Below are 20,836 nucleotides of genomic sequence, written 5' to 3'. Positions count from 1 at the left end.
CCATCGTGGAGCTGGCTATCTTGGTTTTTGTCTGGTAGCAGTCCACGTTAAACTATGGACTGCCGATCTCTTACAGTAAACTCGAATAGCAAGGTTACTGTAGAGGTATATATATCTGCACATATATGCTTTCCCCATTAAAATAAAGCACCCTGCCTTCTAGGCTTTAGGAGGCCTACCTTAGGGGTGACTTAGACACCTTAAGGAAGTGAGATGACTCTGTCACACATGGTATTTGCAGAGTTGTGCTCAATCTGCGAAGCTGCTCATGCATCCTGCAATAGCAGCTCTGCAGACTTTATTTTTACTTGGGTCACTCAGGCTGGCACAAATAGTGCTACAGTCCTGGTGACCCCTTTAACACCCCTGACCTGGGTACCGCTGTTACCATATACTAGAGACTTACAAGGGGGGGGGGGGGTAAAGTATCTTCCCAATTGGGTGTACCAAGTCACGTTTGAGGGAAAGAGCACTGGCGCTCGGGCCTGGTTAGCAGGTCACGGTGCACAGACAAAATATTGACTCCAAAATATCGACTGGACATAATATCGAGTTTTAAATATAGACTGGACAAAATATCGACTGGACATAATATCGACTGCAAAAATATCGTTTTTCAGGTAAGTGAAGTAATATCGACTGTATAAAATATAGATAGCAAAAATATCGAATTTTTAATAATATATAATATTTTATAGTGTATTTTTATGTAATAATATGTGTGAAAAGTGTGTATTAATGTTATAAAATATTTTATTAAATGAATTTTGTTTTTTTAATAATTGCGTAATGTAATTCTGTAGCGGGTTGTGGGTTTATAGGGGAATAGGGTGGGAAGTAATTTAATAATAATTAATTAATATATGTTTGTAAATATTTATAATTAATAATTAATTGATAATTAATTAATAATAATTAGTTAATTAATTAATATAATTGTGTACATATTTTGTATTAGTAATTTATTGGTAATTAATTAATTGTAATTAGTTAATTACATTAATTAGAGTACATTTTAATATATATAATTTTGTGTTATTGTTAAGTAATTAATTGGGAAAAAATAATATTAATTATTAAAATAATTACAGCTAATGTGTTAATATATTTACTTTATTGTTATTGTTAATTAATAATTATTTGGTAATTAAATAATATTGAAAAATTTTGGGTAAAGGGGTATGTTTAGGGTTCAGGGTCAGTTTTCAGTTCTTGGGTAAAGGGGTATTTTTAGGGTTTTGGGTCAGTTTTAAGTTTTAGGGTAAAGGGGTATTTTTAGGGTTCAGGGTCAGTTTTTAGTTTTTGGGTAAAGGGGCATTTTTAGGGTTCAGGGTCAGTTTTCAGTTTTTGGGTAAAGGGGCATTTTTAGGGTTCAGGGTCAGTTTTTAGTTTTTGGTTAAAGGGGCATTTTTAGGGTTCAGGGTCAGTTTTTAGTTTTTGGGTAAAGGGGTATTTTTAGGGTTCAGGGTCAGTTTTGGGTTTTTGGGTAAAGGGGTATATTTTAGGGTTCAGGGTCAACAAATAAGATTGTAAAAAATTATTTTTATTATTTTCATTTATTATTTAATTATTATAATTTAATTTAAGTATTTTTAAGTATATTTTAGTAATTAAAATTTAATATTAATTTAATTTAACACTGTTTTTAATAAAGTCGATATTTTTTACATCTATATTATTGTTAACGATATTTTGTACTCGATATTTTTGTACTTACCTGTTTGTAGATACAAACTCGATATTTTGACTGTCGATATTTTGTCCACGATATTTGGCAAGTCGATATTTTGTCCCTCGATATTATTTCAGTGATCCCTGGTCACATTGCACCTCCAGTTCTAAAACCACAGCATCCATAGCAAAATGTTGGGATGACCATCCAAAAAGGGCGGACAGCTCTCAATCAACACCGTTGGGCCCACTTGGCATAGGGAAGTCATGGGCAACACACAGGTTTTCTGCATTCACTTTGTGCAATTTAGCCACTAAATGGACATATCTTTATTTTTCCTATTTAACATCAAAGGTCAATGATTTGTCTTTAATTCTTGGCTCATGAGGTTAGAGTGTGACTGGCATGCAGAAGACACATGAAAGTCGTGTCATATGCATCCTATATGTGGCCTAGATTCTTATTACTATATTCCAAGAAGGAGGGAGTGAGAAGTGATATATGCTTCGCTCACCTTCCCAACCACCTAACCATACAAAAACAGAAGGAGGGAACCTGTACCATGCTTAGCCTATCTCTACATATCAAACCTAGGGTATCGCCCTATGGTATTTAAAGCACTGTCCCCCACTCGAATTCAAAGAGGCATGCTTCATCTTAGAGTCCTTGTCCAGATACCTAGTGTATCAGGGCGGGCTCTACCTTGGTAGCCAAGAAAGGTCTTTGGCTATTGGGTGGAAGCCTACATTTAAGATAACCTAGGGTATCCTGGGAGTTTCTTTTCTTTTCAAAGGGCACCCTGATGAAGTTAAAAACAGGTGGGAATGCGCTAAGGAAATTAGTATCCTCTCTATTCCTGCCTCAGCATGTTTCAGCCATCTCACCAATGCCTCACTGTGCTAGTTGGCTTTCATGAAGACCTCAAAAGTATCCTGTTAGCATCCTATCTGTGTACATTCAATTGTGAGACTTCCATTCACCATATTCATACATGCCATACATACCGACCCGTTTGGCCCCTATGTTCACAGTTCTTTAGTAGCATCCTATCTAGAGTTACATGAAGGTAAGGAGGCAGCAGGACGTTGCAATCAAACTTTCAATTAAGGTCTCTTCACAGACATGAACCTATTTGAGTCCTCCTTACCCCGCATCCCAGATTTTTACTATACATGGTTCAACATTATAGCCAATTAAATCAAACACAGGAGAGAGAGAGATTTGCCTAGGGTCACAGAATTTGGTCAAGCTGGGAAGCCCAGATTTATCCCAGGTTTTCTGCTTTCACCTTGTTCATTTCAGCTATTAGAAGGACATCTCTTTATTTTTCCTGTTTTGCATCAAAGGTTATTGCTTTGCTTTTAGTTCTTGGGACATGAGGTTGAAGGGTGGGTGGCAGGCAGATGCAGCAATTATGCACTTTTCGCTTCAAACAAGGACTGGCTTGCATAATCCTGCTTGCGCCTCCATGACCTAAATATTTTATTTTTGTACAGAAGTATCTAAATCTTTCACACCACAAATATAAAATTATTCACAAATATTTTAAATTATGTGCTTTATTACCAGTTGCAATCACTAACTATTGGAGAGCTGTTTTTCTTGAAAGGAAGACAAGTTGCTTTTTTGTAGCTTTGGAAATTCTAGAGCACTTGCTATAGCTGTATTAGATTTTGCCAAATTGTTACTCAGCCAAAGTATGGGTGGCTTTGTTTTTTGCCCTATTGCACCAATGCTGCAAAGCTTGCAGTGTACTCTATTATAAAATAGTAACACAGGGTAGCTTTGTTGTTATGATTCTCTTAGGTCTGGGAGACTGATGTAATTCAGAGTTAGGCAATGTATAAAAAGAAAGATCCTGTGTGCTTACCTGAGGGTGGCTCCTTCAAGATGAGGTTATAGGGAATAGGCAAGCCCACTGGTCAGTGTTACTGTAACAAGTAGGCTGTCTCTGGTGCACCATTTGGTAGTGTAACATGTCTAGGATATGCAAAATTCTTTTTAGCAAGCGTAGTCTAGTGTAGATTCTGATTTCTGGCCATGGTTTGTGGTGTCTCTTGCTGTTTTTACAGCTCCTCTCTTGGCGTAGTTTTTCTATCCAAACTAGTAATATTTCCTTCTTAAGGCCAATATTTTCTTGAAAGTGCTAATTGGGATTGGAATTGCATGTGCCTTTTTCATGTGTGTAACCTTTGTCACCATTTCTTACTCATCCTTGGATACTGTGTGACATACTTATTTTGATGTGGAACTGATACCTCTTACTTTGAAATTTATGGTCCATTCTTGGTGTGGGCATTCTGATAGTACTGATTCCAGGGTGAGCTGTGAGGTGGTGCTGGTATATGTTAGGGTAGTTTGGATATAGTAATGCCAAAAATAAGAACATAAGATGTCTGCTTATAAATGTGGAGGTGAGATTTTTTTAGCAGTATGTAAATTGTAAAAATATAAATGCAGAGCCACAAATGTTTTCTTAGGATCCTTTCACCGAATACAAGGTTGCCATAACCTTTTTCTTTCACTACCATACAATTGCATATTCTTGCAGGTTCTTTTTACATCCCCTTTTATGCCATCATCATTGTTTTCTTAGCTCTGTTTCTCCTTTCTGTCTTTCTATCTTGCTTTGGGTGTGGGCTGTTGGTGAACCTCCTAAAATTGGCGCAGGTGGGTAAGAATACTTTACACAGGAAAGCGGTCTCACCTCTGGAGAGCGCAGGCAGCTAAAGCAATCCCATCTACATGGAGATTTGCTGCATAAGGAATATTATGCCTGTTTGAGTAGGCTGACAGAGGAGTTTGTTTGTTCAATCCTTGGGTAAAGGAAGCTTTACACTGACAAAAGGCAGCATTGTTTTATGTCTAGCTTTCAAAAGTGTGAATCTTCTGCCTAAATCAGGAGGGCTAGCATGTAAACTAGTTATGTGCACAATTGTACTCATGAAAGACCTGCTAAACATATATGCGAGGCCTTAGGATATGATGTCGCTTCTTGTGATGCCACTTCCTGTAAAGTCATGGCTTGTGATGCCACTTCTGTGATGTCACGTCCGATGTCACGCGCAGTGATGCCCCTCTTTTTTTTAGGACTTGTGCCCTGCTCCAGCCATAAGCTGAAGCACCTGTCCTCTGTATCTTTTCAGATAATCATAAAAACCCTACACAGCATATAGTGTATTTTTGCCTGAGTTGGTGGCACAAGGGTCTTAAGAATAGACTATGCTAGGTGTCACCCAGATTGATACTATGAGGCCCTCACTACGAGTGGCCACTAACGGGGCTCTTGGTAATTTGGATGGGGGAATAACGCATTATGAAGAATAGCATGCATGGATAGGAGTGACTGTGGAGATTGCAGGTGTCCCACTCCGGGTCTTCTCCTGCTTGCAGTAATTGAACTCCCCGGATGTAATACCACTCGCCGTCCGTGTTCCCCTTAAACTTTGAATTCCGAGGGCCGTGTAACCTGTGTTGCCGGCCCCTTCAGAATTAGTGGCACACGCGTAAAGAGGGCCCTAGTGCAAATTTTATTATTTAAACAAGTACATTCAGCTTGTAGGAAAGTCTAGAGTGGGGCATGCATTTACTTATGTTTTAAAGTGGTGCATATTGCTGGTTTTACTTTTAGCCAACTCAACATTGCCCACCTTTTGACCCTTAGAATAATGAAGCGCTAAATTGACCCTGTCCGGATCCGGATATGAGACCTGTATATTTCACACACACGCATGCCCGCTTGCCCTCAGGAACACACATTTAATGCCATTATAATTTCTTCAAGCTGAGTTCTTCCTAATCCCATTATTGTGACATCACAAATAATAATTGGCGAGTTTTGACATCAGTGACCATGTAAGAGCAGGAAGTCTGTTCTACATCCCCCATTAAGCATATTTCAAGGAAAGTATAAGTCACGTTGGAGTTCTATGCCTTTTATAGAGAACCTGGCCTGGGGCCTAGTGCTTTACTTGGCACAGACACCTCCATGATTTATACCCATTGGAAGTCCATTGCTTTGCAATAATCCCATAGTCTGGGCTGGAGGGTTGGCTACGACGGCCCACGGAGGCATGGAAAGCATGCAGACCAGCACAGCCTGAATCATAGAAAGACTCTGACTCAAGCGTCTCTCTTGGCTGCCAACGCGGAGGAGTGCTTGATTTTGGGGAAGGTGCCCATCCTTCCACCTGCCCGCCACGATGGCAGGGTGCCCACGATCGCACATTATCCATGTGGATCACGCAGAAGCCTCCACGGCTCCAAAAACGGCAATTAAGAAAACAGCAATCAAGTTAAGTGCTTAATTTCAGCAAATTAACATCTCCTGCGAACACGCGAGGAGACACAGAAAAGGCGGATTAGATGTGCTGTGTAAACACAGACAGCAGCGGCGCGGCATGAGGGGCGGTAAACAACACGCGGCCCCTCCGCCTGCCTCGATGGATTCTCAGCTCACCTCCCCCTCGTGCTGGCAGCCAGAAGACACAGCGAAGGCAACACCTCTGAGAGCAGGTGGAAGAGAAGGAACCTGGCTGGAACAGGGCTTAATTTGTAAAAAAAATAAAAAAATAATAAGTGTCAGGGCTCAAGTCAGGAGGCCATTTCAAATTACACAACTCGTTGCCCCTTTCAGCGCTGCAAACGACAGTACTAACACATCTACTAACTATCACACTCCTACAAATGTGACAAATCTGATTATTCCAGGTCCCAAAAGCTATAAGAATGGCTGGGGCAGCAGGTATTGGTTGTTTTAATGAATATTGAATTGATGAAAAGCTGTTGCTCTGCTCATCTCTTAATTACAGAAGCAGCACCTCCACGTGGCAGACTGTTTTAAGTGACCGTTTTAACAATTAATTGCTGGTGCTGAGCACTGGAAACAACTGGCCCAAATTAAGCACTGCTAGAGGAAACACAGGAGTGAGGCAAGGAACTGGATTTCTTTAGAGAATGAAGATCCCTAGGTACTTGGAGCTCTGGGACGAGTGAAGGACCTGCACTAGAGAGAAAGAAAGGAGGAAACAACTGGGCTACAATGAGACCAGGAGAGCGGGAACTGTATGGCAGGGGAGTGTCTGGCAGGTGGTGGACGATTCATCTCCTTTGAAGAGTGAATCAGCCGTACGGATGTCATGGTGCAGGCAAACATGTCCTGTCACTAGTGTCATTTGAATGATTTTTGGGGCCAGGGCAAACCATACTTTAGGGGTCCCTGTTAGGAACATCTTTGTCTTTTATTGCCCATTTTCTGCTAATTCAAACCTTGTGATGCAAAACAATATTGAATAATGTGTGGAAGGGTGAGAAGGAGAAATAGACAGATGGGAGAGAGAAGGAAAGTCAATTTTTCTAGAGTTCCTGTGGAAGATGGGGGTTCTGGTTCATTGCCCACTTTGCCATGCCTTAAAATGTCCCTGCCTGTCATATGTGAATCAATATTTTAAACAATGTCAGGCCAGTAAGACAGCCTCGTCTATGGTAAATGGACCTGCATGAGAGCCAGACTTTTGGAGATTTCGTTTCACAAACGAAAAACTCTCAACTTATGGTGATGAGGGCGCGGTCAGTAGATGACCATGACAATAAATTACACTTTATATTTTGATTACACTCACAACGTACAGTCTCTTCCTACCTTGATATGTTACTGAGTCATTTTCTATTGGTTATTTCTCCCCTACAACCATGTTCTCATTCTTTATTTGTTTTTAACTAATTTCCCTATCTGTTATATGTTTGTCTTTGTATGTCTCTGTATGAATATGGGTCTATGATGTAGTTTAGTTTCAACAATGTTGTCTGAAGTTCATTTGAGTAAAAAAAAACGGATTTAAGGGCAGTGGCTATATATTTGTTTTGAGATCCTGCCTCTGGGGTGCCCTAAAATCAGAGTTGCTGAATGTTGGGACTGCTGAATACCAAGGCTGCCTAGTATTGATTACACCTCATTCCTCTTTCTTCCACCACTTTACACTTCCTGTCTCTTGATCTCACTCTTGCAGGTTCTTTTTCATCCTGCTTTCTCTCTTTGTCACTGTTTTCAGTTTTTTCTCTTCCTCCTTTTCCTTCCTTCTTTTTTCTTTAATTTCTGCGTGTCTCTCTCTTCCTCTTGGCTAACATTTGTTGATAAACAATAAACCCACCCATGCACCCAAAATAAGTATGGGTGCTCACAGCCTTCAACGATTGGCACAGATTAGGCACTGTCTACTGGGGTGTGTTATAGAGAAGACACTGAGAAAGTAAAGACCAGAACTTAGGAGAGAGGCCCATTGACTCTGGTGGAGTTTCCACTTGTACTGCTAGATGCCTTACACACCTCACTGGATTTTACTGAGACACTGCTAGCTTCCAGTCATCCTTTACATTATGTTTATATCTCATTTATCCCAATGCCGCTCCCTTTACTGCTATCTCCTACCAGGGCTGGACTGGGAACCCAAAGCATCCCTGGCAATTTTGTAAGACCAGCCACCCCCCTCCCCCCTTCACCAGGGTGGGAGCAGGGGTTGTGCGAGTACAAAGCACCAAGAAAAAAATGGCCCCATGCCTGCAAAACCGGCCCCAACCCTTCTAGTCTCCTGGGAAAATGCCCAATACCCACTACAGCCTGTCCGCCCTGTCCCTTACAACTTTTCTCTTCTGCCTATCGCCATCACAGTTCCTCACTCCTGTAAGATCTCTCAGTATTTCTGTTCCAGCTTCATTCCCTTGATCCCTTCCTCATTCTGTCTCTTCTTATTGCTTCCTAATGTTGAGCATTTCTTTGCCTCATTATATTTCTGTAATTCTTTTGATTCCTCTTTCCCTCTTTCCAATTCTTCCTGTGTTTAATTGTTCCTCTCTCACACCATCTTGTACCTTGCTCTTTGAATTACTGAGCTTCTTATGTTCTTATGTTCCACTTTTTCTTTTTTCTCAACAGCTCCTTCCACTGTTCCCATTATGCACCAGGTCAGCGCCTCAATGAAGACCATAACACTCTCTTGGCCGCAGCCTGAGCAGCCAAACGGCATCATCCTTGACTATGAAGTTCGGTATTATGAGAAGGTGAGAGCGGCACATCTGCAGTAAAGGTCTAGAGTGTTGAATGGACTAAGAACTGGGCAGGTGGGAACGTTGTGAAGGGTACAGTGGTGTAACATTGGTGCCAGGCCTTTTATAGTAATGAGATGCAAAGGGAGGATCTCAATATATCTGTTGGTCCCACAGGAGTCACTGTGATGCAACAACCGTTCCCCTCATCCTCTGACAGCCATCTAACCGCTGCTGTTATTTACCATTGAGAGGGATGAAGCTGCAATAGTTGACTATGCAATAACAAAAATGAAGGCAACTAAGAAAATGTGAAGTTTTCTCTTATTGTGTTCTAAGTCACTGATCCTTTTTCTCTCTCCACCCTCCCATAAACCAAGAAGATGATCAGAAAGAGGATCCAGAACAGCCAGGCTACTATGGTCTTCTCAATCTGAAAAGAATCTGCATACCATATATCAACCCTGAGTTGATCTCATTGAGGATCACCCTTAGCCTCAGGTGTAACCAGAGGATTGATCAAATACTTTTGAAACCTTCTTCATGAGGAATGACAAAACAAAGATTCATTCCACTTTCCATGCTTCATAAGAAACCTCTCTGTGAAAGTCAGAGGCTTGCTGTCTTCATGGTGTTGACATTATAATTCCTCATGCACTGATTGATGTGCCTCTCCGTCAAGCAAAGCAGTACAAAAGGGGGTGGTGATGGACGGAGCATCTGAACCAATCAAACACTCACACCCAGTCAACAGATCTGGGATTAATCCATCATCGTTCTTTAGCCCACTCTGCCACCCCAGTTCAGACATGCCATATGCAAATCAGTCTGACCCTGTGCCTCATGGGAACAGTCCAGCCCGAACTGCCAAGCCATGTCTTCCCTGGACCGGAAACAAGCTTCCGAGGACCGGTTTCTGGCATTAAAGCCGTCTTCAGCCCGACTTGCTTGAATCCAGTGGCAAAGTGAGCAAGGGACTCACGTCTGAGCATACCCTACCAACTTATGGCGAACAAAGCGGTACAAAAGGGGGTAGTCCATCATCCCCTTTTGTATCGCTTTCTGTCAAGCAGAGCAGTCAAATGGAGAGTCTTAACCATGGCCCATTGGATTGGTCAGCCTATTGGTATGTGGGTAACAATCTAAGTGGGGATGTACAGACTTAATCGCAAAAGAGTAAGGAAGAAATTTCAGAGAAAGCTGTGCCAGCAGGTCCTCTTCCAGAGCCCATTCACATGCAAGTGTTGTTTGGCATCCCACTCTCTTATAACTTAGCCATCAAGGCCTCCTGAATGCACATCTCATATATCTAAACATGTCTTTATCTGGAATTGTTTCTAAACAGTATGTTTAATATGTTTTCGCAAGTAAATATGTTAAATTGCAATAACAGAACAAGGCGTTGAAAGCACAAGGATGTAAATCCGAAGCTGTCCTGTAAATGGCATTAGAGCACATAATATAAGTAAGTAAAGAAAGAGGGGACTGAAGGAGAAGAAAAGGGAAAAACAGGCCAGCATAGCAGTTTCTTCCAAGCTACAATCTCAGTCATGACACAATCAAAAGTGATCTCTCACAGGAGGCTTCTTTTAGAATTGTATTGAGATACTTTACGAAAGGAATTCCCTACATTATTTGGTTTTCAAACTTGGGTTTACGAACAGATGTTTGTGCTCTGGCAGTACCGAGATATAGAGTCAACTTAAACCCCTATTGCCAGCTAGCCCAAGGCCAAAAGACAGAGTACAATTATAGAGCCAATATTATTGTTCATTTCAGCTCAGAACAGAAATAACTGCTCGGGCCTTATCTAAAGCATCTATTGGATGAAAGCTTGCACAGTGGAGAATTGATTCCCCTACGATATCCTCTTATGCGCAGGAATGATTAATGCATCTTGGCAAAACCTGTTATTGCATAATTTACAGTCTGTAGATTAGCCTTCAGCAACAGATTTATTGCCTTACTTTAAGACTGCACATCACATCTAAAAAATATTACCTTTAGAGTGGAATTTCGTAAAGCAGAATAGTTCAGACAAGTAAAAATTAATTTATTTAGATCTTCAATGCCTCGTATGCATTCTGGATTGCATTCCCTTTGGCGTGCCCTTACATAATGACTTTTAAGTTCATAATGCTTTAAAAGCAACTTCACATGCTCCTAAAACAGGTTTATGATTAAAGAGATCTTTAATACAATTGCAGTGGGTTAGAGTGCTTTACATTTAAGATCCTCCTCAAGCTAACGTCTAGGATTGTTTTAATTTTGTAATGTTTTTTTAATCAGTACAACCAATCTATTTCCATTCACCAGGTTTATAATTTTACAATCCTACTTATTGACAGCTCATGTTGCATACACATATCAAGCATGCTAGCATGATGACTACAACGACGCTGTTTCCTAAGAATGTTCTGTCTGGTATTGGGTCTTTTAACAAGTTGATAATGCATAGCTGGAGAAATCAGAGCTGTACCTGTCCTGGCATGTGCACTCATTAATTACAAGGCCAAGGCATCCGTTTCATTGGTGGTGAATGTATGTCCATGGTAGATACAAGAAATCTGCTGTTCAATTTCTCTCCTATCCCTGTTAAGAGTTTATTAACTGCGATCCTTCCCACAGTGCAGAGCCTTAGTCATAGACATATTTGAATTCATATTTTGTCTCTCGAAATATGTACTAAAGAACAGCAAACTTCCTACCGGTTCTTATGTGTGAGGTTGAGCAAAGCAGAGTTGCTTAAAATATTTAGTTATAGCTGGATGTTTAATTGCAACGGACGAAAGACTTCAGGATCTTCCATACAGCTATGTGTGAGTGATTTGTAAGAAGATAAAGAAGGTGCAAACAATTTCCTATGCACACACATTAGCAATTCAAAATACAGAGTATTATGATCATTCATCCGTTCAGTATAGTCCTAGAAATTATTTTCCACTTCTTCTTGAATGAGCAATTATTTTCTTTTTTTATTGCTCAAGTGATCTTACGCCAGCTGACACGTGTTTCGTCAGAGTACAGATTGCTCTGACTCTTCAGGGCTTTCTTCTAATGATGGCGTATGTTGTAATTCCACTTGACCGGTGATAATTCCAACCCGGTAAGGGTATCTTGTGTAGTCACCCGTGATAATAATCTTCGCTCACTTCTTCATTGTTTATGGGTAATACCCCGCAGTTATGTGTACTGCTTAGGAAAATCCAGTATGTTCGTGTAGGATCTCGGTTGTAAAATAGTGCTACGTCGTGTTATTCAACACACAAAGTCCGAATGTCCCTGGACCTCCTATTCTGCCCAGCCGCGAGTCCGGCGTCTCACAGTCAACGGTATAGCGCAATGCATTGGGCTACACCGTTGACTGTGAGACGCCGGACTCGCGGCTGGGCAGAATAGGTACTTTCCTTTTCTTGACTGATTTACAATTTAGCAGTCTAATGCTGTTATGAGACCTTGAGGTGTGGTACACTTGCAAAATTATGTGAATCTTTAATTACACTTTTGGACTTAGGAAGTTATTCTAGAGCATTTTCAACAATACAGGATGGAAAGAGTCGAAGTTGAAGGCGAGAACTTAAACTCACCATAAAGGGGAATGTAAGGTAAGAGTCGTTTTTAAATTCGCCCTTAGATTTTTCCTAAAAGGCTGTTGTCTAGCAACATTTAGAACAGTAATAGAGGACAGGATTAAAAGGTGAGAGGATGTAAAAAAAGCAACACCAAAGACAGACAGCCACAGCCGTAGAGCAATGTGCATTGAAAAGAGAGAGCAGCATTCAATTATCAGAGCGCATCAAAAAAGTGAGTGATCCCCAAAGATTGGCTACCATATTATAGTGGACATCAACTAATGTGTTAATATCACCAGACCATGAATATGGGAGACCAAAGTATCAACAAGACTCTGGCCTGCCAGAGAGAGTTGAGACAATCAAGAAAATGTATTGCGCCCACGAGTAGAACACACAAATATGACACACCCACAGACAACAGAAACAACTGAGAAAGGCTCTCAAAGACAGTCAGTGATGTCCAGAGAAAAGAGACCATTAAGGAGATTGACTGATACCCAGAGAGCTGGGGCTCTAGATGAGTGAATGATCAACAGAGAACATAACTCACAAGTTTGGGAGAGTGACTTTTTGAAATCAGGGACCATTGATAAATGGGTGGCTACCAGATAGCAGGACCCTTGAATGAGGATGAATTATTTCCACATAGCAAGTGCCAATCTTTAAAAGCGAACCATTATAGGGAAAATATTATATGATTTTGGGTCGTTTTGATCCTTTCAACCTTGGTGAACTCACATCTCTTTTGGCTGGAGAGTAATTCACACACATGGATTAAATGGTGTCCTTACCCCATTAACCACTTTTGTGACCCAGCAGCATTCGAATCTAATTACATTTTCTACTGAAAATGAAATTAATCTAAGCCTCTGTTGATTGTAATGAATGTTTAGTCAACGTCATAATAAGGCATTTAGACATTGGTAGGATCAATGCCTACTCATACGTTGGAGAAAAACACATTGCATTTTCAAAGCTAAAGCAGTAGGGGTGTATATTCAATGCACATACATTTGCTGCAGTGATAAGCTGCAGAACTAGGGTTACAGGTGAGTAACAATTTCCTTATTAATTTCGAAGCTATTATATTTAATGCTAGTTGATTTATGTAATTTCTAAGCGCAGCTAGGCTTATTCTTCCTCAGGATGATTTGCTGCATCGCTAGCTTTATTATTGTCCTCTTTCTTAAAAGGACCAAAATGAGTTCAACTCATCCATGATCAAGAGCCAGACAAATACAGCCCGGATTGATGGACTAAGGCCGGGTATGGTGTATGTCGTCCAAGTGAGGGCCAGGACAGTGGCTGGATATGGACAGTACAGTGGCAAGATGTGCTTTCAGACCTTGACTAATGGTGAGTGTGACTTCTGATTGAACAACTGTGAGAAAGAGAAGATATCTACTTCAACAAAGACCATAAGAGAAAACAAGCAAGGCAGTGCAAGAGTATGGGCAGTGAAAGAGGAAATGAAATTGGAATGGAAGTGAGGAGGTGAAGTATGGGCAGAGTAAGTATGTAAGAATCTTGTGAGGGAGTCAGAGAAAAAGCACACACTTTTTTTAACTTTATTTACATAATGTCACTGAAGTTCCACATGAGTTGTGCTCTCTACTGCAGTGGCGGCGGCAGCCTATCTAAAGTGGTAGGGCGGCTGCGGCGGGAGGGCGGAGGGTTGAGGGGAAGAAATAATGTAAAAGTAAAAAACAGAAAAGACTTACCTGACGGCTGCCTCGCTGCTCCTCTCCTCGGGCTGGAAGGGGATGGACCCTCAGGACACAGGCCCCACACCCAAGGTAGACGATGCTCTCATAGCATGAGAGCAGTACCAGGATTGGTCTGAGCGGCTTTGTTTGACGCTCAGACACTGCATTGGAGCCTGTGGTTTTTCTCCAACCCGGCTGTGTAACACAGCTGGGTTGGAGAAACATAAGTGTGGATATGTGTTTGGCCGGCCTAGGACGGCCGGCCAAACACACATGCGCACTTATAAGTGCACTCTACTCCTCCTCCTTGACATGCCCAGCCGTGCCCTATACTTATTGCGGGGCTCAGACAGCGTACATGAAATGCTAATAACATTGTGGTATTGTCATTTTATTTATTATCTGCTGGTGCTGGGCTGTGGGGCGATGCTCCTCCTCCATTACGGGGGATCCACCCCGCCTTTAGTCACAAAAACAAACAGAATGATTATAGTCTTTCCAAAGTCTTGTTGTGACCAGGATAAGTATCCTTTCTATTGAAGAAGATGCACAGAATTCCCTTCTGGTCCCAAATATTAAGTAGTATGGAAGAACATAAGGAATGTTGGAAAAAAATAAGGCAGAGGAAACTGGAAGGAGAAATGAATGCAAGTGTAAAGGGTGCTAAGAATAATACTGTGTGAAAAGAATTGCATTAAAGGATAATAGAGGGACAAAGGCTGGGGAGGAATCAAGTTTGAGATGAGGAAGTATAGGAAATGAGTACAAAAATAATGTTGCAGAGGGTGGAATGTCTTGAAAAGTAATTGTCCTCAGGCCATGAAGGATGAAAGGGGTATATATTTAAGACATGAAAGACTACAGGTGGTGCTCCCTCTCCAGCCAGCAAACAAATGACCACAGAGAGAACCCACCTAAGTCGCAGTGCATAAGAACACTGGAACTCTTACGAACCAAAACTCCCGGTTTAAAGATACATGAACTATTACTAAAGATATAAGCACAATACAGACCTGCCATAGGCACAACACAATGGAACATGGAAGGGGAATTGTGTAGTAAATGAACGTTAAATAAAAAATAACCATATAAACAGCAGATGCATCAAATTGTATTCTTTTCTGGTGCTTGAATAACAGGTGCTAGTCACAGTCTTCGACAATTCAATAGTTCGATTGCTTTTACATTCAGAAGGATAAAAGTCTTAGTTGCATAAGATAAAAGTTGACTGTGACTTGTGGTTTTCACAAATATCTTTGGAGGGGCTGCTCAAGTCCTTAGGACAGCTTACTAGCCATCGTACGAATATATGAAGAGCAAAAGAGAAATGAACACATGCTTAAACCATGTCTACACCTCCTAAATCTGACTTATAATCATTTGGGCCTATTAGACCTTTACCGACTCCAGGAGCTGTTGAGTGTAAACCCAGAGCAAAGATCTGCCCAATGTGTCTACCACGACCTGGGTCTATATATTTAGGAAACACTGGTCCTGTTGGACTCCTTTTTTGCAGAAACCATTATGGCCCACATGCATCATTGTTTCATTTTGCACTTCCTAATTTGCGATTTTTAAGGAATCGCAAATTAGGAAATGCAAAATGGGATGCATGTACATTTTCTCAAAATATTTGAGAATCGGTAAAAATCCCAATTTTTACCGATTCTCAAATATTATGCGATTAGCAAAGTGCGAATTCGCAATTCCCATTCATTCCTATGGGCTAAAATGCCCATAGGAATGAATGGGAATTGCGAATTCGCACTTTGCTAATTGCAAATCCTGATTGCATTTCAAGGGTGGAGAGGGGGGTTCAAATGACCCCCCCTGCACCCATGAAATGTTGTTTTCGCATCATGTTGCACACACACATGTCCTAAGGACATGTGTGTCCGTAACATGAATGTGTAAAAAATGCTTTTGCAGCGTTTTTAACACTTTTTGCAAATTTACCGAGTGGTTCAACCACTCGGTAAATTTGACACCCTAATTGCGAATTCGCAATTATAAAAGTAATCCTGCATTGCTTTTAAGAAATCTCAAATTTGCGATTTCTTAAAAGCAATCGCATTTTTAGAAATCGCAAAAATGTTGCGATTTCTAAAAATGCTTGATGCATTCCAAAAAGCATTTTTGGAATCGCAAACGGCCGATTTTTAAGGAATCGCACCGTTTGCGACTCCAAAAATGCTTGATGCATGTGCCCCTATGTGTGTATCAGTGGTATCCTGAATCAATCAAACCATTCAATAATCGCAATTGATACCAAAGAAGGGCCTTCTACATAGAAAATTAATTGTCCGTATTCACATTTTCTTTACATAACATCAAGTAAATGCAGAACACAAAACAGTTCCTTACTGACAATAGTGCGGACGATGCAGTGTGTGAGCAAGGTGCAAAAAGTGATTATGTGCAGATAGCACAACTCTTTTCTCAATTTGTGCTATTCACAAGTGTTTCTTGAAGCTTGTTACGATTCACAGATATTCACTCTATATAATCCAAACTATGGACCAAGAGATCTTTGTGTCGGCGTTTCGACCCTTAAAGTCATTAAGTTAATCAGACTATTGTAATCACTACCTGGATCACTGCTTTCAATATGAGTGTTTCTCTTGCCTTTCTAAAATCCTGCTAGGCCACCCCCAGTGTGATGTAAAGTGCATAGCAGACTGTCCCAGGCTTCCATAACTGGGGACAAGAAAAGGGATCTTATCTTCCCAAAAGCATCCAAGCAATGGTAATTGATTTTAGACTTAAAAGAAAAAATACTGACTATCGTCTACAAAGCATAATTTTCTCTCATAATAAGAAATTCTGTCAAATGGAATAGGAGTGTTTTAGCATTTTTAAGCCACGCTCTACCTTTGTAGAGCCCTCTAAGTGCTGGCCCTATGGAAGACTTGGAATGCCTTGAAATTGGAGAAAGTGGGAGACTCTCCGAACTGTTGTGGATGAGAGGGCCACAGAGTGTGACCTGTTACTAAGAACTAACAAACTATGATCCTGATGTGTAGCGGATGGCCCTGCGAATAGGTGAGTCTCCAATGGTTTAAAGAATCAGGACTTAAGTGGCAACACCATGACATCCAGCAGACCATATAAAACCTGATATGGTGATTGGCCGGTAGCTAATGGAGTGACCGCCTTGCCTTAGAGTCCTGGTCCTTCCTTTTAACCCCAACCGCAGCATGAGTGGCACTACTTTTGATCCTCTGCAGATCTGCCGCTGTGGAAGCGGAGACCCCCATGTAAAGACAATTACAGTATTATAGTCATCAATGTAGAATGGATTATAGTATCAAGTTATAGGGCTGTCTTGTGGGAAGACAACAGAGGAATAACGGGTCTTCATTTACCTCACTGACAAAAACAATTTCCCTCGACCTTGGCTATGTGTGCCTCCAAGAATATCTTGCTGTCAGATGCAAAACCTAGCGCTCAAACCGTCGTAAACAAGGTAGCAACAGAGGGAGATAAAACGACCTTAGGCATGCTAAGGTTTTCCCTCCGAAGAAGATAAACAACATTTGTTGTACTTCAGGATGGCCTGAGTGGCGCAGGCAGCTCTTGATCTTAATTAGGAGCATCTGCCACACAAAGATGCTTCTAGAATTTTCGGAACACATAAACCTGCCAAGGTCAGAATTTCCGATTAGGAAATTTGACAGTGCTTGAAGTTGAAGGGCTGGTCTGACGGGATCGTGTGTGGCTTGTTTGAGGGCCTGTTTTATGGTCAGTCAAGCTGGATTTCTGTTTGTGCAGTCTGTTGCGAGCCATATTTTTGGCCTACCTAGAACATGTATAGCTTGGAGCCCACCCATTACTTTTCCAATTTACTTGTGTTATTCCACTGCTCACTCTAAGGGACCTGCATTTTTCTTTTGTCTTAAGCACTGCATGAGAGAGCGGGTGAATTCAAGCTTCTCTCTAGTGTGCTGCTCTTCCAATTGTCCTCTTTGTTGCTCTTTCTCTCCCATGCCCGCTCCACATTGCATTCTTAACCATTTCTATCCCATCCACCATCTTGCTTCCCCACCCGCATCTTCCTTCTCTCTCCCCATTGCTCCCCTCTGATTGTTCACCCGTGTGCCTCTCTCCTGCCCCCTCCACATTGCTCCCTCACTCGCTGCTTCTTCGCCCACTACTGCCCTGCGTGTTGCTTATCCCTGCCGCTCTGCCCACACGGCATTAATTCCCCGTATGTGCGGGCGAATTAATGAGCGGGCAGGACCGTGACGGAACCACGCCGTCATGAGCACAGGCCGCCCGTGACTCATGACGGCGTCATTCTGTCACGAGCAAAGCGGAGCTGTGCTCACCCCCACCCCCTTCCACTCGGCCGCGGGGATTTCATGCCACGGCGGAGGATTTAAGAGCGGGGTAGGAGACTGCCTTCCCAAAAACATGTACCACCCGGGGCAGACTGCTCCCTCCCCCTTGGTAAGCCAATGCTCCCATTGCTTTTCTCCCTCACCCTGCCTTCCTATTTCTTCTACCCCGTATTGCTTCCCCCGCCATGTTCTTTTGCACAAATCCCTTCCGTGTTGCTTCACCCATCCTACACCCGGCCTGCTGTGCTGCAAACCCACCCTCCACCTGATTCAGGACCTCAGTGTGACTCACTCCCCACTAGCGCTTCAATAAAAAAAACTACAAAATGGTGTGCACCACACCATAGCCCCTTTGTTTTTTCAATGTTTATTTAGTTTAGCCATACTGCAGAGAAACAACAATGCTGTTCAGTATCGCTAAAAAAAACATTGGCAAAGTTATAGGAACCAAAGGTGAGACCTTTTGGCTTTCCTATTGCTTGTTACTGTTGATAGCACTTATATTATTACGACAGCCATTGCCTGCAGCAAGCACACATGCATGAGTCTGCTATATCGTGCAAAACATTGTCTTTCCAAACTTCCCCGATTTGCAAATGTGGGCCACTTTTTTAGGTATCTGATTCAATAATGTGGCCACTTTTATTTAGGTGTCCTGGGCTATTTTTTGTGACAGTCCAACCGTGAACTTGCCTTTTGAGAATATCTACTGGGAGCAAAATATGAATTTCGCCATTATATAAAATGGTCATTATTTAATACTTCAGAGATTATGATCATCCTTTCATTTGAGAAATGCCACCATGACTCGGGCCAAAGGGAAATCCTACAGCCATGCGGGCCTAAACAGAAGCTAGAAGCGTTAGGAGGCATTAAAAACGGTAGAAATACATTGTAAAGGCCATGATAACCACATGATGAAAAGACAAAAAACAACTATAAACTGCAATAGGATCAGGCCAACTGCAAACCCAAAAGCAAGCCAGATAGCTTTTTATATGTACATAATGAGAAGATGAGAACAGCATATCTATCCTCTGATATTTCAGTGTCAATTTTGAAAATGGTCTTTTCTTTTGGATGCATTGTCACTGTGGAAAACAAGCAATATAATTCTGCAAAGAAACACATTAGCAGGAAATGTAGAGGTATATTTCATCATCTTCAGGCGGTCATGCAAGAAACGAGGGAGAATGGAGAATCCTAAATGAGCGAAATTGAGTAAAGGACTAAAACCTAACGAAAGGGTTCTAGAAATAAACAAAGAATTTAAAAAGGCGAAAATAAATTGTGTAAAGAAAACAAGGATGGCATACAGAAGCATAAACAATATTGAAAGATAGAATGTGAAAGGAACTAAAAACAAATGTAGAAAGGATAGAAAAGAAAACAAATAGGGAAAAAGAAAGAAAAAAGAAAACATAAACGATAGAAAGTAAACAAGGAAAGTGAAAAGAAAGAAGGAAACTAGAAGAGAATGAAGTATTAAACAAAAAAAAGAAGCAAAGCAAAAACAAATGCTGTGGGCTGACAGTAATAAAGAATAAAATAAAACCGTGAACAAGGAATGAGGATCTCTAGTTCCTCCTAGGAGAAACAGAGGTGAGGGATAGACAGAATGAAGACAGTGAAAAGGGTGGGATTAGAGGCTGCAGAGGAAAAGTGGCAGATTGAGATAGACATAGGATGGATGCAATTGAAGAGAGTGCTGTTTAGGAAGCAACGGCGGAGGAAAAGAAAGAAAACTGGCGACACGTCATATTACAAGAAAGGAGTCATGGGAGGAAAGGGAGTCTTGGAGGGTTAGGGCATGTAAAATGAGATGGTGTTTATGAACTGAAGAATTAATTCAATGACAGAGGTTCGTTTGATAGTAAAGTGAGAGGAAACAAAGAATATGGGAGAAGAGCAAGATAAAAAAAAACAGTAGGCTGGGAAAACAGAATAAATAAGAAGCCGAAGAGCATCTGACTTAATATGCTTGTCTCTCTATTATCAAACCTTCCCCAGCGACCGAACTGGAGAGATCCCGGCGATTAAAGGGACGCAGTCGGATTAGCCACCAGCTGCACTTGTAATCTTCCTTAAATCGTGTGTTTCTTTTCCTGTCTTCTAATTGAAATGTGTCACCTACTGATGTTTCTTTGTGGGCCTGCTGTGCTCGCGAGCACAGGTGGGGCCTGGCAGACCACATGTCTATTTGTGGTTGCCTCATGTCAGTAGGCAGGCAGCACAATTCCTTCTCGCCGCTCTGCATCTACTAGTACGTGTGCCTTTCTGCAAAGTTACCCTTGGCCATGGCAATATGCGTGTACAGGAGGTGTTGGGTGTGTGTGTTTTGTACGTTTTGAAGGATTGGCACACAACGCTTAATAGACAATGAGCAAAACACTAAATGCAAAAACGCTTTATAAGCAGATCCCAGACATTTCCTCCTGCTTGGCACGCTTACTGTCTGATATGTGCAAGGGGCATTTTCCTACCCAATGGAATGTCTTCGTC

The 20,836-nt window shown here is 41.5% G+C and overlaps 1 protein-coding gene across 1 annotated transcript in view; it reads left to right on the top strand.

Annotated features, from left to right (window-relative positions):
* EPHB1 (EPH receptor B1) overlaps nt 1–20,836 on the top strand; it is an 865,486-nt gene that overhangs the window by 640,335 nt on the left and 204,315 nt on the right. The window contains exons 6-7 of the mRNA XM_086943930.1: nt 8,604–8,728; nt 13,482–13,644. Of these exons, the coding sequence (XP_086800056.1) occupies nt 8,604–8,728; nt 13,482–13,644 (288 nt within the window). The remainder of the gene's footprint in view (nt 1–8,603; nt 8,729–13,481; nt 13,645–20,836) is intronic.

The sequence above is a fragment of the Lissotriton vulgaris genome, chromosome 11 (assembly GCF_964263255.1).
Source record: "Lissotriton vulgaris chromosome 11, aLisVul1.2, whole genome shotgun sequence".
Classification (NCBI taxonomy): Eukaryota; Metazoa; Chordata; class Amphibia; order Caudata; family Salamandridae; genus Lissotriton; species Lissotriton vulgaris.
Note: the sequence above shows the minus strand (reverse complement) of the source record. Positions and strands in the feature narration are given on the sequence as shown.